At 39.7% G+C, this 20655-nt stretch overlaps 1 protein-coding gene across 8 annotated transcripts in view; it reads right to left on the bottom strand.

Annotated features, from left to right (window-relative positions):
• Positions 1 to 20655, bottom strand: part of ANKIB1 (ankyrin repeat and IBR domain containing 1) — a 160612-nt gene that overhangs the window by 106911 nt on the left and 33046 nt on the right. For 6 of the 8 annotated variants that reach the window (XM_039527120.1, XM_039527123.1, XM_039527118.1 and 3 more), the window contains one exon: positions 11825 to 12094. In XM_039527120.1, the coding sequence (XP_039383054.1) occupies positions 11825 to 12012 (188 nt within the window). In that variant the 5' untranslated portion in view covers positions 12013 to 12094. Of the gene's footprint in view, positions 1 to 11824; positions 12095 to 20655 lie in introns of those variants that run through there. The other 2 variants (XM_039527125.1, XM_039527124.1) reach the window with 1 other exon arrangement.

Raw genomic sequence — 20655 nt, 5'->3', positions numbered from 1 at the left:
TAAGATGGTTAAAAGCAACATTTTTCTTCATAGTAAAGTTTCAAGGCTGTATTAAATCAATGTTCAATTGTACACTTTTGAAAGAGCAACCATAACGTTTCGTTCAGAGTTACGAACAATGTCCATTCCCAAGGTATTCGTAACTCTGAGGTTCTATTGTATGTCAGAATCCTCTTCAGTATTTATCAAGCTAAGTAGCCTCAGGTTACAAACACTGACTTGACTTTTCCCAAGAATTGAATCTTTTTAATGTAGGATCTTTCATTCCTTGGTAAAAATCTTTGGGGTCTTTTTCTGCTACCTAGTTTACCAATGTGCTTTTCTAGGGTTACCATTACCTGCACCATCTTACTTTCCATGTACTCCAATCTGACTTCCTGACCACTGAACCCACAGAAGGAGCTAGTCAAATCTGGATTTAAATTTGATGAAATATTTGTTTACCTACTTAATGGTGCAACTATTGAACTCCTGTAAGTTTGAGAATAACAGTGTGTACTTCACACCAATAAAACACAGATAGAGACAATAGAATTTAGTTAATACTTATGTTGTTAAAAAGCAGATATACAAAGGATTCAGGATGCTGGTCTGCACTTAGTGGGGTTATTAACTGCAAGTGATGCAATTAAACATGTAATAAGTGAATTTATGAGAGCTGTTTTGTCCCAAATATATTGTGTTCTAAGTCCTGTGTATGAAACTCTGTCCAAAGAGCATTAAACTTGATCAAGATACAGTACAACACTGGAGCAGATTCAGGACAGAGAGTCTGTAAAATGAACCAAGCTGATGCAGGGAAAGTGTTCCCATACTACTATTTGTTTGTCCTTTGACATATTGCTATTTCATCAGGGAAACAGCTCAAAGCAAAAACAAAAAACTCCATGAAAAAAGAACAAACTTCTACAACTGACAGTTTGGAGAAAATGTGTCCAATGCCATCATGGAGTCAATCCCACTTCCATCTCTCATTTTAACTGACAGTTTGTGAGAATTTTCCAGCTAGTGAATAAAGGATTATGCTGAACTGTTCTCTTGCTAGACATCTGAAAATAAAATCACCTCAATCATTACTCAGCTAGAAGCTTCTTCAGAAGTCCTATAATTATATTATAAAGCAGTTTACAAATAGGTATTGGCTTCACTTTTAAACTAAAACAAAAATATAGATGTCTTAGTTCAACTCTTCCTCACCATTTCAAGTCTATATGTTAAAAATGCAACAATGCTTGCACAAGACAGTTTTACATGTAGTTCTAGGTGTGGAACTTTAAATCAGTTAAGCATTCTAGCTGGCTGAGTATCCTTTACAATATTATAGTCAAGAGAGCTAGATTTATTTTATTTTATATTTTTAGCTTTTTAAAGCCACTTGGTGCCACTTATACCGTGCAAAGTGTCCTTTGGAGAATCCTGATCCTTGTCATGTTTGAAATTTTAATATTGTTTGAGAAACTTAGATAATTGACTGTTATTTATTTTAAAAAAATAGAGCACAGTCTGTAAATATTGCTAAGCCAACCTTTCACTATGGAGATTTCAATGCCATATAATTCCTAATGTGACCCACTGGTTCAATAGTAATTTTTCTGGAGCATACTATTTTTGCTAATCCATTTCACATCCATACCAACCTCTCCCTTAGACGTCTTTATAAGCTCCATGATTTTTCTCATTTTACAGACACTGAGCCTTGTCTCTGAATTTGATTGATCAAGATTAACATGTTCTACTCATTGAAATACTTAATGCTGTTTTGCTGTGTTTGACTGGAGAAGGGAGCCTAATCCTTTTATTCTGGTAGCTGAATATAGTGTTCTCTAGATGGTTAACATAGTGGTTTCTTAAGTGTTCAGAAATAATTTTCCATTATTCAGCAGATGTGTATTAATAGTTATACAATAACTACTCCTCTCACAGGAAATATCAAGCAATAAAGCTTGAATGCAGGTGAGTGAAAAGATGACATATCTGATACAGGTCTGTCGCAACTTACACGCATATAACATGCGCGATTTCAGCTTTACGCTGAAGGGCCAGAGTCCGGGGGGGCGTGGCCTCAAGTGGAAGAGGCGTGACCTCAAGATTTAAAGGTCCTGGGGCACCAGCTGTGGCTGGGAGTCCCAGGGGGCTTTAAATCACCCAGGGAGCTCCCAGTTGCAGAGGTGGCTGGTAGCCCCTGGGGCGAACTAAAGGGCCTGAGGCTCCAGCCACCATGGAGCTCCAGGCCCTTTAAATGCCAGCCCCAGCCCAGCTGCCAAAGCTGCGGGCGGGATTTAAAGGGCTCCTCCGGGCTCCCCACCGCAGCAGGAACCCCAGCGGAGCCCTTTAAATCCCGCCCGCAGCTCCAGCGGCGGGGCCGGGGCCAGCATTAAAGGGCTCCACCAGGCTCCCCGCCGCGGCGGGAAGCCCAGCGGAGCCCTTTCAATCTCGCCCGCAGTTTCAGCTGCCAAAGCTGCGGGCCAGCATTTAAAGGGCTCCCCTGGGCTCCCTGCAGCGGCGGGAAGCCTGGCAGAGCCCTTTAAATCCCGCCAGCAGCTCCGGCGGTGGGGCCAGGGCCAGCATTTAAAGAGCTCCACCGGGCTCCCTGCGGCGGCGGGAAGCCCGGTGGAGCCCTTTAAATACCGCCCACAGCTCCAGCGGCCAGGCCGGGGCAGCATTTAAAGGGCTCCTTTGGGCTCCCCATGGTGGCAGGAGCCCACAGAAGCCCTTTAAATGCCGCCCTGGCCCTGCCACCGGAGCTGTGGGTGGGATTTAAAGGGCCTGGTGATATAATTTTCAGTATACGCGGTTTTCGCTTTACGTGATAATCGCAGAACGGAACCCCCGCATATGATAAGACTTGCCTGTACTACAGAGCATAGGGTTCTCTGAGAAATTTTAATAGACATGATACATAGATGAAATGCCAATATGCTGAAACAGAGGCAGAAGTTAGCATGATTATACATGTCTATTTCTAAAAAAACAATTAATCAAAGCAAAAATATACCACATGACGAACATAGTATGGACCTCCAGTAATTGAAAAGATCTTCAAATACAAATTACCTAAAAAGCATTTATTTTTGGTGATTATTTCCCAGCAGTAAATGAAAAAACATTTCAATGTTCAGAGAATTCTCTCATCTCCACAATTTCCAGTACCTACCCTTCTTATAAAAATGGACTTGAGGGGAAACTACTTTTTCTCTTTTTACAATTTATTTGATAGGCAGGCATACACTAAGGGTACATCCAGACTACCCGCCAGATCGGCGGGCAGCGATCGATCTATCGGGGATCAATATATCGCGTCTCGTCTAGACACGATATATCGATCCCCGAACACGCTCCCGTCGACTCTGGAACTCCACCAGGATGAGTGGCGGTAGCAGAGTCGACGGGGGAGCCGCAGCTGTCAATCCCGCACCGTGAGGACGGGAGCTAAGTCGAAATAAGATACGCAACTTCAGCTATGGGAATAGCCTAGCTGAAGTCGACGTATCATACATCAACACCCCTCCCCCCCACCCCAGTGTAGACCAGGACTAAAGTCCAATTCCTTCTAAACCAAACTAATTTTTAGATAGAAAAGGCTACATTTCTTTATAGTGCTCCCCTCAAAGATAATTTTCAGCCTTAGAGTGTTGCATAGAAATTGGCAAAGTCCGTTCTCCAAGTACATTCAACCAACATACTCTTACCAAGATTAGAAACTCATATATATTAAGGGCCAGATTTTATGCAGTGCAACTCCATTTCTCTGGGAGAAATTTTGCACCAGAAAACAACTGCACCTAAAGGCTTAAATATTTGTAGCAAGATACATCATTGACAATGTGTGTTCAGAAATCATGTGTTCCAATTACAGGTATTACATCCAGAATTCACTGTGTGCACAAAAGGCGAGGCAGACAATTGTACATGCAAAGTAAGAAGTCTGGCTGAATATCTGGACGCTACAAAGCATCTCAAACCAGCCTTTCAATTTGACTCTCAGAAGCTCATTTTACAGTCCTTGGGTTGTGCACAAACAGAAAAGGTCTTTTGTGACATCTACAGAGGTATTCTAGGTTTCTTCAGTTGTAGTTGATTTTCTGAATATTCTAGAAGAATTAAGGAAACTCACCTTGTAGAGATCTATTAATTGTGAGGTCAGCACAATCACTGTTAGTCAACTGATTTACGCATGGCAAAACTGGTATTTAAATTCAAATCCTATTTCAGACAGAAGCAAAAAGGAATTAAATCAGGAACAAGTCTCTGGATCCTTGTTTGAGGAGAGATTACTTTTCTAATTCTCCTACTAGCTGCTTTTTAAGTAAAAATTTATTTGATAATGAACTATAATGTCCATATATTGAGCATCACGCTGAGCAGCAATACCAACAAGGCTTTTTTTGGTTTTGGTGGAGCCTACTCAACCTTTTTCAGGAAAGAAATTTAAGGTTTTAAAAGTATGAACGTGGCAATGGAGACTTACCCTTCAGAGATCCAAATTCAAAAATGGCTATGACATGTTATAAAATAAAAGAATCATCAAAATGTAATGGGACCTTGCAACATATTTGTTCCACACATCCACAATTATTTTCAGGATGGTACTGCTCTTTCATGCAGACATCAGACAGCTCCATACAATTTAAAGGAGATGGGGAAGGCAGAGAACAGAATGTTAACATTTGTTTCTGATGGTCACATGGCTCTCTTAATAGGGCCTACAATGAATACCATGACACTACAGCGAAACAAACCTCCTGTAAATTTCATCCTCTACTATACATCAGGCTGGAATAGTGGAGTTATTTATAAGTACTTTAAGTTGACAACTGAACACAGGCCAAATAGAATGAGGAAAAAACAGCAAATTAGGTGGCAAAGAGAAGTCCTATTAGTTCAGTCTCCCCAAATTCATGTATTTTAAGACCAGAAGGGACCAATATGATGATCTAGTTTGACCTCCTGTATAACACAAGCCAAAGAACCTCATCCAAGAATTCCTGCATCAAACCAATAACTTCGGTTTAAACTACAGTGTACCTTTTAGAAAAAGATCCAGATTTGATTTAAAGATGGGTTTGGTGGATTCTCCACAACTTCCAAAGTTGCAATGGTTAGTTATCCTCACTGTTAAAATTTTCCCCATTATTTCCAGCCTGAATTTATCTAGTTTCTAACCATTGCCTTTTTCTTCTAAATTAAAGAACTGCCAACAATCAGAAATCTTTTTCCCTGTAGGTCAGTGGTGGGCAACCCGCAGTCCGTCAGCGTAATCCACTGGCAGGCCACAAGACAGTTTATTTACACTGACCATCCCAGGCACAGCCACCCACAGCTTCCAGTGGCTGCAGTTTGCCATTCCCGGCCAATGGGAGCTGCAGGCTGCCCACCACTGCTGTGGGTGCTTGTTGACTATTATCAAATCACCCCTTAATCTTCTCTTGGATAAACTAAGTAAAATAAAGTTAAGTCTCTCACTATAAGACATGTTTTGGAGATCCTAAATCATCTTTGTAGTTGTTTTCTGAATCCTTTACAATTTATCAGCATCCTTTCTGAAGCAATGACTCCAGAACTGGACACAGTATCCAGTAATGGACTCACTAATGTCATATATTGTACCATACCATTAAGTGGATCCTGGGAATGATTGGCAGATATTGTACCAGTCCAAAATTTTTTTTTAAATTCAATAAAAATGGTACTTCAGGTGATGGCACACCAAAGCAGTCACAGTGGTAGGCAGATTCATCAATTCAAAGCAGTAGGTCTAAGGTATATAATTCTGACTACTCCACTAATATGCTCTAATTTTTAGAATGCCCTTTTCTCTTATATGCCTTTCTTTTTTCCAGGATTTTTCTTAGATAATATAACATATCCCATAATAGGATACATTTTTGGTACAAAAATAAAATCAGAAAACCATTGTTTTATTAGAGTACCTAGCAGAAACAAAAAACACATATGTACAGATTTGTCTTTAATTCTCCATTCAACTTGCTGCCAAGGCAGTGATAACAGAATTTCTACTGTGGCAGTAACTCTTCATTCATTCTATGAGTATGGGGAAGAACCACCTATTAATCCCTGGACGAGGGGACAAAAACAAATCGAAGTCTAAAATCTGAACATTTATCTTCATAACTCTTTAAATAACTGATTTACCATAATTTTCTTATAAAATACCTACTTCTACTACTAACTGCAAAAAGAACATTTCCTCATCAGAGCAAGCTATATTCTCTCTCTCTCTCACACACACACACACACACACACACACACACACACACACACACACACACACACACACACACACACACACACACACACACAGGAAAAGTACTTCCTATATCAACATAACTTAGTGTGGAAGAATTTAAAAACAGAGCATATGATCAAAAATGTATGGGCCAGAGTTGTACTCAGCAAAAATTCTAAGAGCAGGTATAAACTATCTATCTTTAGGCACATTCATGCCCCCAATCATGGTCTGTCCTGACACTGGTTTGTCCTCCAATGCAACTTCAGAGCATTTTCACAGTTCTAAATTATGCCCTGGCAGTTGGGGCAACAAAAAGTGTATGGAACCACTTGCTATGCCCCCATTTTCTCAGTTATCTGATGATCTCATGGGGCATCCAAAATCTTGAGATAATTAAGGTGCCTGCTATGCAAATTCAGAAGTCTCCTATCCCTGAGTGGAAACATTAAAACCTGTAATAGAGACTCTCACAGTTAAAGGACTACTGGCTAATTTCTCCAAGGCTGACTGATTTGGCAAAATTTATCTACACTCAGGTTTGTTGGGTATTCTCCTCCTGTTGCTCTAGTATTAACAATCATGGGAATGCTTCTGCAGAAAATGGACACTGGCATTTTAAACACTTTGGGTATGTCTACACTGCAGCTGAGAATGAGACTCCCATCCTGAATAGACTGATTTGCGCTACTGGGGCTTGAGCTAGCATGCTAAAAATAGCAGTATGGATATTGCTGCACCAGTTGAGGCTTGCGCCAGCCAGCCAAAATTGGACCCACAACTACAGTATATGTACCCTATGGTGTCTGTCTATGCTCAAAGCAGGTGTAGAAGACAAGGTGTTTGAAATGCCTGTGCTTGTCTACACTAGGATTTACACCAATTTTAGCACCAGTGGTGCAAAACACGTAAAATAAATAACAGCAGCTCTGTCATAAACAGATAGTTAAGGGTTAAGGTCTCTTTTACCTGTAAAGAGTTAACAAGCTCAGTAACCTGACGGACACCTGACCAGAGGACCAATCAAGGGACAAGATAATTTCAAATCTCTGTGGAGGGAAGTCTTTGCCTGTGTTCTTTGTTTGGGGTTTTGTTCTCTCTTTGGATCTAAGAGGGGCCAGACGTATTTCCAGGCTCTCCAAGGTTCCTGAAGTATTCTCTTCTATTCAGTATAGTGAGTATTAGAAAGGCGGATTAGTCTTCTAATTAATTTCTGTATTTGCAAATGTGTGTTTGCTGGAATCCTATTTTATTTTATTTTTTGGTTGCTGTATTTGTCCTGATGCTAGCTCTCTAGTTTCATAAGTTATACCCTGTAACATTTCCATCCTTGTTTGGATTTTCAGGGGAAGGGGAGGGGGGAAAAGTGAATCCCTCTTTGTTTTGATTCAAGGAGTTTGAATCAAGGTGATCTCTCCCAACGACTAGGGGAGGGGGGAGGAGGTGGGGGAATGGTTTATTTCCCTTTGTGTTAAGATCCAAGGAAGTTGGGATCTGTGTTCCCCAGGGAAAGTTTGGGGAAACAGGGAGTGTGCTAGACACTGGAATTTCTAGCTGGTGGCAGCTTTACCAGATCTAAACTAGGATTTAAGTTTAGAGGAGTCCATGCAGGTCCCCATCTTGTGGACGCTAAAATTCAAAGTGGGGAATAAACCTATGACAAGCTCAAAATAGGCAGGACCTCATATCATCAAACCTTATTTATCCAAAATCACTGATTATCCAAAACAAGGTTATGTCTCTAGACTGTTACAGAGGATTTCAGATAAGTTGAGATTTGAATGCAAGGGCTATCTGCCATTTGATGCCCAAGGTCAGTCAGCTCATCAGCTTGTAAGTAGAACCTTTAGTAGTCCCTCTACCTAAAAAGAAGGTAACCTTTTGCCTTTGATCATTGAAGACTGTATGTTTCCTCCATGCTGGGCAGCTCAACAGTGCACAGTTCAATTTGGTAGTACCTACACTCATTTTTTTGGTAAAATTCTCACTTTTGGTGTAGAACAGGTCCTGCACCACTGGTGCTACCATTGGTGTAAATCCTAGTGTAGACAGGCATAGGCATTTCAAACACCTTGTCTTATTTGTTGGTCTGTATTTTGTCTGTTTGACATAACAAAGGTCTATAAATCAATTTTAAAAGCTGTTATTAAAGAAAAATGATTATCTGAATTAAAACAGGATACATCAGGAGGACAATTGTATCCGGCGTATAATCCCAAAATTCTCTAAAGTATTATGGGGAGGGGGTGTAGATGAAGCCTTCAGCTGTTTAAGGGGCTCTGTCAGGGTTCCTTCCCCACTCTGAACTCTAGGGTACAGATGTGGGGAACCGCATGAAAGCCCCCTAAGCTTATTTCTACCGGTTTAGGTTAAAACCTGGTATGCTGCCATCACCAAGTGATTTAACAAGAAACAGGAAAGAACCACTTGGAGTTCCTCTTCCCCCAAAATATCCCCCCAAGCCCTTACACCCCCTTTCCTGGGGAGGCTTGAGAATAATATCCTAACCAATTGGTTACAAAGGGATCAAAGACCCAAACCCCTGGGTCTTTGGACAATGGAAAAAAAATCTATCAGGTTCTTAAAAGAAGGATTTTATTAAAAAGAAAATGTAAAAATCATCTCTGTAAAATCAAGATGGAAAATAACTTTAGACGGTAATCAGATTCAAAGAGCCCAGAGGAACCCTCTCTAGCCTTAGTTTCAGAGTTACAACAAAACAGGGATAAACCTCCCTCTAGCAAAGGTAACATTCACAAGTTGAGAAAACAAAGATAAACTAATAAGCCTTGCCTGGCTATTACTTACAAGTTTGAAATATGAGAGACTTGTTCAGAAAGATTTGGAGAACATGGATTGATGTCCGGTCCCTCTTAGTCCCATGAGCGAACACCACCAAAAACAAAGAGCACAAACAAAAGCCTTCTCCCCCACCTCCCCCGCCAGATTTGAAAGTATCTTGTCCCCTTATTGGTCCTTTGGGTCTCGTGTCAGCCAGGTTACCTGAGCTTCTTAACCCTTTACAGGTAAAAGGATTTTGGTGCCTCTGGCCAGGGGGATTTTATAGTATTGTATACAGGAGGGTTTTTACCTTTCCCTTTATAGTTATGACAGGCTGAAACTAATTGGTGGCAGGATCAGCGCCATCTTAAAAAACAGATGGTAGGCTCTTTGAGGCTGGGACTGTCTTTTTGCTATGTCTTTGTACAGGACCCTTTATCCAGGACTGGGGCTCCTATGTGCTACCACAATAAAAATAAATTAAAAAATAAAACCATTCAAGTTCTGCAACATTAAGCTATACTTAAATAGACAGAACTGCAGAACCATCAAGAGCTCCAGAGTTGGGAGTCTCTAAGTTTTAAGACACTAAAGCACCAAGTAAGTGGTAAACTTCCCAGGAGAAACATTTCACTTAAAACTTGTCTGATCTTCAAGTTATCCAGAAGTAGGGTTTGTATAATCAAAAGTTTGACAGCATAGCTAGAACAATATTTTTAATATTAACTTTAATTTTTAGTAAATTGCGTGCTCATAAAAGGTGTCAAATTCTTTTCACAATGCCAGAGTGACTCTTTATTCAGTGTTGCTGGAGTGGATTTTATTGCTCCAACAAGTCTTAGTACAGTCTTATAATTCATAGGTTTGACATTACCCATAAAATACTTTTCTTTTAAATACGAATTGCAGTGTACTTATGATCTCGCAATTCCTTATTACAAGCTACACACAAATACTCAACTCTTTCCATACTGATAGTGATAATTTTATTCCATTGCTATATTCCTTGGGGGAATTCTGCACCAGAAAATAAAAAATTCTGTGCACAATATTTTAGAATTCTGCAAAATTCTGCATATTTTATTTGTCGAAACAACACAATATAATCACGCCAGTTTCAATTATTTTCATAATTTATTTCAAAACACCGATCAGCAAGTATGTCTGTAACAATACAGACAACAACAACAAAGATACCCCCTCTCTACTCCTGGGATAATCTGTGAAGGTGCTGGAGGGGGTTTTTGTTGGGTGCTGGAGGGGGCTGCGCTGGGCTCCCCTTGGCCCAGACTCCCGCCCTGTTTTCCCCCACTCAGAGCCCAGCGCGAAGCCAGAAACCCACACTCCCTTACCACCGGAGGCCAGCTACAGGCTCCACTCTGCACAGCTTCATTACAGTCCATTGGGGGATGTGGTGTGATCCCTGGCCTCACCCCTTGCGAGAGCCAGAACAGCAGGCCAAATGAGGATCAGGCCTGGCAGCCAGAGCACACACAGCCACAGGGCCTCCATTCCCACCGAGATGGGCACTTTACTCGCTGCATGGCTATGGCCCACGCACCGCCTCTTTCATTCAGGGCATGCGGTGGCCAGCAACTCTGCAATGCCAAATCGGGGGGGGGAGAGAGAGAGAGAAAATTCTGCACAAATTCTGCATTGCACAGTGATGCAGAATTCCCTCAGGACTAATTGTAGAATACTGTGTTTATCATTACACAAAATGCAAAAATTCAAACCATCTGAACTTTATAAGAATATGTGCATGTATTTGCCCTATCTGCAGTAAAATTAGCTGATGCTCCTTGCAGAACATATCAATATAGCATTACATATTTTAGATCATCATCTTGTTCATACAATGAGGGTCTGGAAAGAGGTTCCACAACCAGCATTTAAGCAACGTTCATAACATCTTAACTGAGCTCCCAAAGAAAATATTGGATGGTGAATTTTAGCAGGCAAATAATCAAGAGGCTGACAGAGAGAGATACAAAGATGTTCTGAAAAAGAATCTCGTCCAATAAGACATGGATATCAGTCCAAGTACAGTAACACAGATCAGTTTTCCAAATCAAAGAAACATTTTACACAAAAAAATTTGAAGCCTGATTTGTTAATCAATAACAACAAAAGAGAGAAAGTACTTTGTAAGCAGACACAGAAGGAGTTAGACAACGAACACTAATACACTTTCTACGAAAAGGCCTATATATCAAAAATTCAACTGTAGTCTGAATCACAATCTTGCTACACTGGTCATCTAAAGAGTAACTGATAACTGTAAAGTAAAAAATTCAACTTCAGAAGGCATGTTTAAAGCACAAATGAATGATCAGAAAAACCAGAAAATTTTAGATTTTTGATAGGACTTTGGGTACAGAGTTACAAAGGGCTACTAAAAAAAATAATTTTTAAGTGTGTAGAAAAGCCTTTAAAAAAATTTTTTTTTTAAATAAAGGCTTGTAATAAGACACCTCAGGAAGCGAGCTGTTTTTATTCTAACACACTTTTATGCCTGAAATGAATGTAAGAAAAAAAAAACATTAAAGATCAATTAAAACTAAACATTTCCCACGTATAAGAAACACGTTCTTTATTATATAAATTTGTCACAACAGGTTATTTTGCATATTTTACTATAATCTGAACATTTTTAAATTTATACACAAAATAAATACAAATTAAAATGTTCACCAATGACCTACCCACAAAGTAAGATTTATAAATCTATCTAAACTTCTTCCATTTGCTAGAGCAACTCTTAAATATGTTAACAAATCACACAGTAATACTCACCCTAGTATTCGGTTCATTCCATGCCTAGCAGCATAATGTAATGGAGTATTGTGCTGATAGAGTTCCCCATAAGAAGTATTTGGATCGAGAGATTCTTTTAGCTGAGGGTTGCTCTCATATATTTGGCAGGCCAGATTTTCATCTCCATTTATAAGTGCTTTGCGGAATTTGGTGGTAGTATTTCCCATGTTGTTGTTCTAGTAAATAATGGCACTATTTTCCTTTCCCTTTCAGCCACTCATTTTATGAGTCCGCAACATGTTTCACATCCTTAAAAAAAAAAAAAGTTTTTATTCATTTCAAATGCTGTTGTGAACGCTCTTAAAGAAATTCATCCAGAATTCAACATATTGTAAACATGTATCTGAACAATTGCTTAAGGCAAGTAAACTCTGAGGTGCATTATCAAAGTCCTTATATGAATAGTTACAAATTTCCCTGAGTCATTAATTCTACATAGATTAACTATTTCCCTGTTAAACTATAACATATTTCCACATAATCATGTGGAAAATGTTTTTACAACACACACACTTTGAACTTGGATTGTTCTATTAAAAAAAATACATATAAAAAAACACTTCCTCCTGGCACATACCAGTTTGCAATAGAAAACAAAGAGACTTAGAATTGCAATATTTATAAGTGATTGCAAAGTTAACTCTTATTAAAATCCAAGTAAAATCGTTAAACAAAATGGAGGGATGACAGAAATGTTTCACAAGTATGCAAGATATTATGCTGTAGGTAGAAGTTTAGTCAAAGAAAAGCATACCAAAATGAGCTTGAACCACCTGTTTTTGTAGCTGTGTGTAATCAGCACATTTCTGTGCCATAGGTCTATTGTACCCCAGAGTACTATTCACCACAGCCCTTCCCCAAAAGTTCTGCTGGGCAGGACGGTTTTAAATTATGTTCAGTGCACCACAGTAGCCTCGCTGGTGAAAAATGACTTGGGAAGTCTGCTGGGCTCCCCCATCTACGGCCAGAACTATTTGACTGGGGACTGAGCTAGCCACCTGCAAGTTGTCCAGAGGAATGGAGTTATTTTGGTGACTTGTGACACCATAACCCACCTCCAGGTAGACTTTCCACCACCACAGAGCTCTTGGTTACATAGGCTAATCCAAGCCCAAACTCTTAAGTAATGTAATTTGTTTTGCATAGACATTTGTCCCTCTCAACCATCTCTCTATTTTAAAAGATCAATGTGTATGTGTATATATATTAGTATTCTTACAATATATATATTTGTAAGAATACTAATGCTTTGATTTTGGGAGTGATGATGCCCATCAGGATGGACTACAGCAAAATGAACAGATTGAAAGTTATGCAGAAGTATTTGCACCCTAAGAACTCCAAGATGTCAAGCTATATTTCATAAATATACAAAAGGAAAAAAAAATGTAGCTACTTCTTCCCTCCAGTGCTACCAAACATGAGGGAGCTAAAAGACATCCCTGCTTTAGCTTGGAGCCAGATTTAAAAATTTTAAACAAAACGTGTGTGTGTGTGTGTGTGGTGTGTGTGTGTGTGGTGTGTGTGTGTGTGTGTTTTATAGGTGCAGCTGGCAGAGATGCCTGTAGTAATGTGGTCCAACATTTTTAATTGTAAGGCCAACTTACAAGTTGCTTATAACTTTACCAAACTTTAATCATTTAGGTGTCTGCCTCAGGTCAAATTTTTTTTTTAATGTTTCAGCAAAAATGGTTCAGCCTGAGAACAAGGTTACTGAAAAATACATTGCTTTTCCAATATTAAAAATTCTTACAACAGTTTCATTGAGATGCTGTACTCAGCTTCCATATTTTGGAGCAGAGACTTCAAATATGGTGAAGGGGTTGCCCTGAGATCAGAGAAGTGTCTACCGCCATCCAAATTACCAAAAAGTAGCTAATCCAGGTCAATACTGCACCACCACTTGGATGGATCTCAACAAACTACATCAAGGTAAAAAAAACTACCTGTACTTTGTCTCAACTATTTTGATGTAAAATCCTAGTGATCTCATTGTTAAAAACAGGTTGTTTTTTTGTTTTGTTTTTTTGTTGCAGTGAAGACATACAATCCTCCCTGTCTCCCTGACCACCCTCATCCCCAGTCCAGCCCACCTTAGAAATAAAGGCTCATGAAGGATAGGAGACAGAGAGTTAAGCTCAAGTTGTCAGAGTTCCAGCACTTCCAAGCTCTTGGAAAAAAAGGCAGTTGTTCCCATTAATAAAGCTCCGGTTCATAAAAAGGGAGCCACTGTTTTAATATCAAGCTTCACTTACACCCATGCAATCATGGAGAGAACTATGGACCACGTAATTGTGAAAAACAAACCAATCCTAGATGAGTGAGTAAAACACATGAACATATCACCAACAAATAAAGTGATTTTTTAGGTCTGCTTTGTTGTTAAGATGAGGGTGGATGTGAACTGTGCATAGTAGAGGCTCCAAAAGAAAACAGATGAGTGGAGTGTTGAATAAATTAATTATTTCCTTGCTTGTTACAATTTGCTTTAGTGGGATATTTAGTCTAGCAACTATAATTAGGTTAAGTATCAGAGGGGTAGCTGTGTTAGTCTGGATCTGTAAAAAGCGACAAAGAGTCCTGTGGCACCTTATAGACTAACACACGTATTGGATCATAAGCTTTCGTGGGTGAATACTCACTTCATCTGACAAAATGAGTCTTCATCCACGAAAGCTTATGCTCCAATATGTCTGTTAGTCTATAAGGTGCCACAGGACTCTTTGTTGCTATAATTAGGTTGTTGATGGTTTTGTCCTACTATACACCCATATCCACCCAAAAAATAGCTTAAGTCCCCAAAATTTATTTACTTGAGGACTGAGCCTGTGGCATGCCTTCAATTAGTCTCACTTCTTTTTGTCTACCTCTTATCCTTTTGTCTAGTCAAAATAAAGTCTTACTTAGGAGCCTTGTCTACATTTCATTGATGTTATGGAAGCACAGTACTTCCATAACGATGGGATTTTTCCCCGTGAGCTTTTCAGGTGTGAAAGATTAGCAGCAGTGATGGGAAATTTTAGGGAGAAAATGCTAATGTACATCGTTTAAATGCCAGCTACCATTATTTCAACATCATCCCTATAGTATTTCTATCCCTTATGTCAATGAAGTGCAAAAAGTGATAACCCATCTTGGGCCAGACATAGTATGATGCGCAGTGAGATACTGCACAATGCTCATATTGTAAAGATGAGTGCAATATATCACCTCATTAAAATGAAAAGTGCACTGAAATACAGTCAGACAAGCAGTTTATCCTCCTCAACTTTACTTAAAGAAAAGTTGTAATGGTTCTTCATCCAGAGAACAAGACATTATTTAAAAGTGAAAATATTTTGGTTTAATATTTTATCTTAAGGAAGAGGCAGTTAAGTAAAGCAATAATTCTCCTGAATTTCTGCATGGGTGGGTGCAACATCCTCACCCCTAATATTACACTCATTCCGGTACACCAGGTCATTAGAAAATTACAAAATGCCTTTCAAAAACTGCAAGTTGCCAGCAACCTGATAATCTGTCAAAGCATCGTACTTCTGTTCAGTTTACTGCACCTTTAGTTACTGTCACATAGAGAGATCTCTTTCCCTTTATTAGCTCTAGCTGAACATTTTCAGGGTAAGTTTCTCTTTTGTCTGCAACTATTACAACCTTGGCAGTATTTCCTTACATTTTCTTCTGCCTAAGCCAGGAGGTGAAAATACCACTAATACACCTCTACCTCAATATAACGCAGCCCTTGGGAGCCTAAAAATCTTACCATGTTATAGGTGAAACCATGTTATATTGAACTTGCTTTGATCCACTGGAGTGAGCAGCCCCGCCCCCTCGGAGTACTGCTTTACCGTGTTTTATCCAAATTCGTGTTATATCGGGTGGTGTTATATTGAGGTAGTGGTGTATTTTAAAGCAAAAAGAAAGAATTTTGACATTTTACTGGAGTACGACAGACTTCACACAAAAAGTGCATGACGGTTCTGGCATTTTAAATTGTCAATATCGTAGCCTCAAAAAGAAATGAAAACCTTTTAAAATGTTCTCAGGAATAACATTTAATATAGGACAGAATTTAGTTAAATATACAATGCTCTTTATACTGATGTGACTCAAAGTACTTTATAAAATGAGCTAAATACTGCTAGCGCAATGAAGCATCCACTGTACAATGGCTCACAACTGAATAATACTGCTCTTCCACCAGTACTGCACTATCCACACTGGGTATGAACCCAAGTCCTAGTGAGAAATGCGAAAGAATACCTACCAGCCCATGCTCAGAGGAAATAAGCAACTGTTAGCTATATTAGGTATCTTCCATTCTTATATGCAGTGTTGTTATTGCCATGTTGGTCCCAGGATGGGTGCTGTACGCAGTGGTCAGAGGGTTATAAATGGTGAGACCTCTGGGGATGATGTTTTGTTTCTTGCATTTGCACTGAAAGTAGATGTCACTTAAGTTTTGCGTCAGGTTGTGGAGTTTCCCTTTCATACAGCAAAATTAATTATGTTCCATTGTTGTAGATATTTTGGTCCAATAAAAGATATCATCACATCCACCTTGTTTCAGCTATATCAGGGGTCGGCAACCTTTCAGAAGTGGTGTGCCGAGACTTCATTCATTCATTCTAATTTAAGGTTTTGCGTGCCAGTAATACATTTTAACGTTCTTAGAAGGTCTCATTCTATAAGTCTATAATATATAACTAAACTATTGTTGTATGTAAAGTAAATAAGGTTTTTAAAATGTTTAAGAAGATTCATTTAAAATTAAATAAATGCAGAGCCCCCCAGACCGGTGGCCAGGACCCAGGCACTGAGAGTGCCACTGAAAATCAGCTTGCGTGCCACCTTCGGCGCCCATGCCATAGGTTGCCTACCCCTGAGCTATATTATTAGAGTCAGTAATAATAATGACAGACTAACAAGTATTGACTAAAAAGAGTATCAATATACAATCACAGAACTGGAGGAAACTTGAGAGGTCATCTAGTCATCTAGTCCAGTCCCCTGCATTGTGGCAGGACTAAGTATTATATAGACCATTCCTGACAGGTGTTTGTCTAACCTGCTCTTAAAAATCTCCAATGATGGAGATTCCATAACCTCCCTAGGCAATTTATTCCAGTGCTTAACAAGCCTGACAGTTAGGAAGTTTTTCCTAATGTCCAACCTAAACCACTCTTGTTGCAATTTAAGCCCATTGCTTCTTGTCCTATCCTCAGAGGTTAAGAAAAACAATTTTTCTTCCTCCTCTTGTAACAACCTTTTATGTACTTGAAAATTGTTATGTCCCTTTTCAGTCTTCTCTTCTCCAGACTAAATAAACCCAGTTTTTTCAATCTTCCCTCACAGGTCATGTTTTATAGACCTTTAATCATTTTTTTTTGCTCTTCTCTGGACTCTCTCCAATTGGTCCACAACCTTCCTGATATATGGCGCCCAGAACTGGACACAATACTCCAGTTGTGGCCTAATCAGCATGGAGTAGAGCGGAAGAATTACTTCTCGTGTCTTGCTACAATACTCCTGCTAATATATCCCAGAAGGCTATTCACTTTTTTTGCAACAGCATTATACTGTTGACTCAGATTTAGCTTGTGGTCCCCTATGACCCCCAGATCCCTTTCCGCAGTACTCCTTCCTAGGTAGTCATTTCCCATTTTGTATGTGTGCAACTAATTGTTCCTTCCTAAATGGAGTACTTTGCATTTGTCCTTTTTGAATTTCATCCTAGTTACTTCAGACCATTTCTCCAGTTCGTCCAGATCATTTTGAATTTTAATCCTATCCTCCAAAGCACTTGCAACCCCTCCCAGCTTGGTGTTGTCCCCAAACTTTATAAGTGTACTCTCTAAGCCATTATCTAAACCATTGATGAAGATATTGAACAGAACTGGACCCAGAACTGATCCCTGCGGGACCTCACTTGTTATGCCCTTCCAGCATGACTGTGAACCATTGATAACTATTTTCTGGGAATGGTATAGGGAAATCATCAGTATCATAAGATTCACATATTAACTTCTGCCTCAAACAGTCAAGAGCCACAGGTCAACTAGGGCGGGGATCCCCTTATAAGCAGCATCTCTAGGACGGTAGTTCTCAACCTTTCCAGACTACCATATCCCTTTCAAGAATCTGATTTGTCTTGTGTACCCTAAGTTTCACCTCATTTAACAACTTGGGCTTTGGCTTTCTGCCCTAGCGAGTCTGGCCCTGGCGACCCCATTAAAACAAACTCACCCACAGTTTGAGAAATACTAGTATAGTCTATAGGACAGTATAAACACATCACTGTCTGTATGAAATTTTTGTTTGTACTGACTTCGCTAATGCTTTTTACATAGCCTGTGGTAAAACTAGGCAAATATCTAGAGGAGTTGATGTACCCCCTGGAAGACCGCTGCATATTCCCAGGGGTATTATTCAGCCAGAAGATGATAGGTGAGGATTGTTTCCTCCCCCGTTCAACTTATGCAAAAGGTGAAATTGCTAATACTCTAGGCCAGGCCCAGATGGGACTATGTAACCAGTCAATATGACTACTGTGACTTAAAGAAGGGATTCTGTGGAATAGTGAGAAGGTAGTATGATGCTCCCCCAGGGTTCCCAAGGTTGTGAGGCACCTCCCCACCACCTCTCCTTAGCATTAATCAGCACCCTGAAACCAACTGCCTCTGGCAACACAAGCACCGCCTTTCAGGCCTCCACAGACCTCACTCTCTCTGCACAGGTAATGACAGGCACACACCTACCCCCAAATGCTCGGAGCATTCCCTGCAACGCTCAGTCTCTCATACACTAAACACTCACAGAGTTACCAGGCCTGCTATTCCCAGATGAACAGCACACACCAGCTTGTAAGAGTCAACTCTCACTCAACACTCTGCTTAACACACAGCACTGAGATCTATTTATAGTGAAAATAAGAATAAGTTTATTATCGACTAGAGATTCAGTAGATAGTGAGTTAGGATACTGGAAACAAATAGTTATATTATATATAAAAAAAATATAAAACAAAATCATAATACTCTTTCTAGAGACAAGAGACGTATATCTCACCCAAAGTCCTCTTCAGCATTTTCAACCAAGAGTAGCTGAGACCCATTTTCACGAATGTAAACGTGCTGTCTAATTCCTCGATGCAAGATAAAGGGGTGCCTTAACTTCTAGAAATACCCCCAAAGTTCATTGTCTTTGCTCACAGACAGGATAATCCTGCATAGCTTGTTTTTTGCAGTGTGCTCCTTTCGTATGGACTTCGCATCTCTTTGTTAGCATTTGTAAACGTGATGTACATTGGCAACCATTGTACTAGCTTACAATGCTTAATTTACATCTGAACAAAGAGATAGGTGAATTCTACATTGCAACTTACAAGTTCCTTATAACTTTACCAAACTTTAATCATTTAGGTGTCTGCCTCAGGTCAAATTTTTTTTTTAATGTTTCAGCAAAAATGGTTCAGCCTGAGAACAAGGTTACTGAAAAATACATTGCTTTTCCAATATTAAAAATTCTTACAACAGTTTCATTGAGATGCTGTACTCAGCTTCCATATTTTGGAGCAGAGACTTCAAATATGGTGAAGGGGTTGCCCTGAGATCAGAGAAGTGTCTACCGCCATCCAAATTACCAAAAAGTAGCTAATCCAGGTCAATACTGCACCACCACTTGGATGGATCTCAACAAACTACATCAAGGTAAAAAAAACTACCTGTACTTTGTCTCAACTATTTTGATGTAAAATCCTAGTGATCTCATTGTTAAAAACAGGTTGTTTTTTTGTTTTGTTTTTTTGTTGCAGTGAAGACATACAATCCTCCCTGTCTCCCTGACCACCCTCATCCCCAGTCCAGCCCACCTTAGAAATAAAGGCTCATGAAGGGAAAAAAAGGGGGAGAAGTATTTAAAAAGAGAGATTTTACAGAATAATAGGTATACTCTTTCATGATGAACAACACTATTCACATTACATAGCACATGATTTTGGTACAAGGTCATTTTTTGCATCTTGTATTGAGTGCCTGCGGCTTTGGTGTTAGAGATCAAACATGCGACAGAATTTGGCTTGCAGGCGGCTATGGTAAGCCATAGTCTTTCGGCTTCTGCAACCTTCATAACAACAGTGCCCTCCTTTCCCATTGAGTTGTCAATTTAGGGCTGCGGTTTTCATGTTAACGTGCAGCGTTAGCACGAAGGTTGACATGCATCCGATGAAGTGGGTATTCATCCATGAAAGCTCATGCTCCAAAACGTCTTGGTCTATAAGGTGCCACGAGACTCTTTGCTGCTTTTGGTAGGAACTGTAATAAGACATAACAAGTGACAGCCACTGCCCCAAACAGGTCCTGGATCTCTAGGTCACAGAAGATCTGATTCTAGAATTGGAGATCTATAGTAAGCTCTTGGTCAACTTTGTCTCAACAGGGGTGAGTGCTTACTATGTATTTGTTCAACACTGGGTACAGTGGGGACCTAATCTGATTTGGGTCTCTGGATGTAGGCTGCACCTTTAGAGATTTAAATAAGCAATATTAAATTTCACTTTAGTGTTTGAGATCAGTTCAGTGGTTCCCCTGCATAAACTAGGTTATAGGGTTGTCCCTCAAATTAATACAGGGTGAACAAAATAAGATACAAGCAGAGGGAGTGGCTGTGGGTGAGGGAGGTTGAGAATATTAGTGACAGGACCATACAGTTGCATAGACTAGCTACATGCTCAATTTGCAGGGTTGAGACTTTTATAAAAGATACAAATGAAGGTTGTACTTTTCCTTTAGTGCATAAATGAAGAATTAGACCCT

The sequence above is a fragment of the Mauremys reevesii genome, linkage group 2 (assembly GCF_016161935.1).
Source record: "Mauremys reevesii isolate NIE-2019 linkage group 2, ASM1616193v1, whole genome shotgun sequence".
NCBI classification, from domain to species: Eukaryota; Metazoa; Chordata; order Testudines; family Geoemydidae; genus Mauremys; species Mauremys reevesii.
Note: the sequence above shows the minus strand (reverse complement) of the source record. Positions and strands in the feature narration are given on the sequence as shown.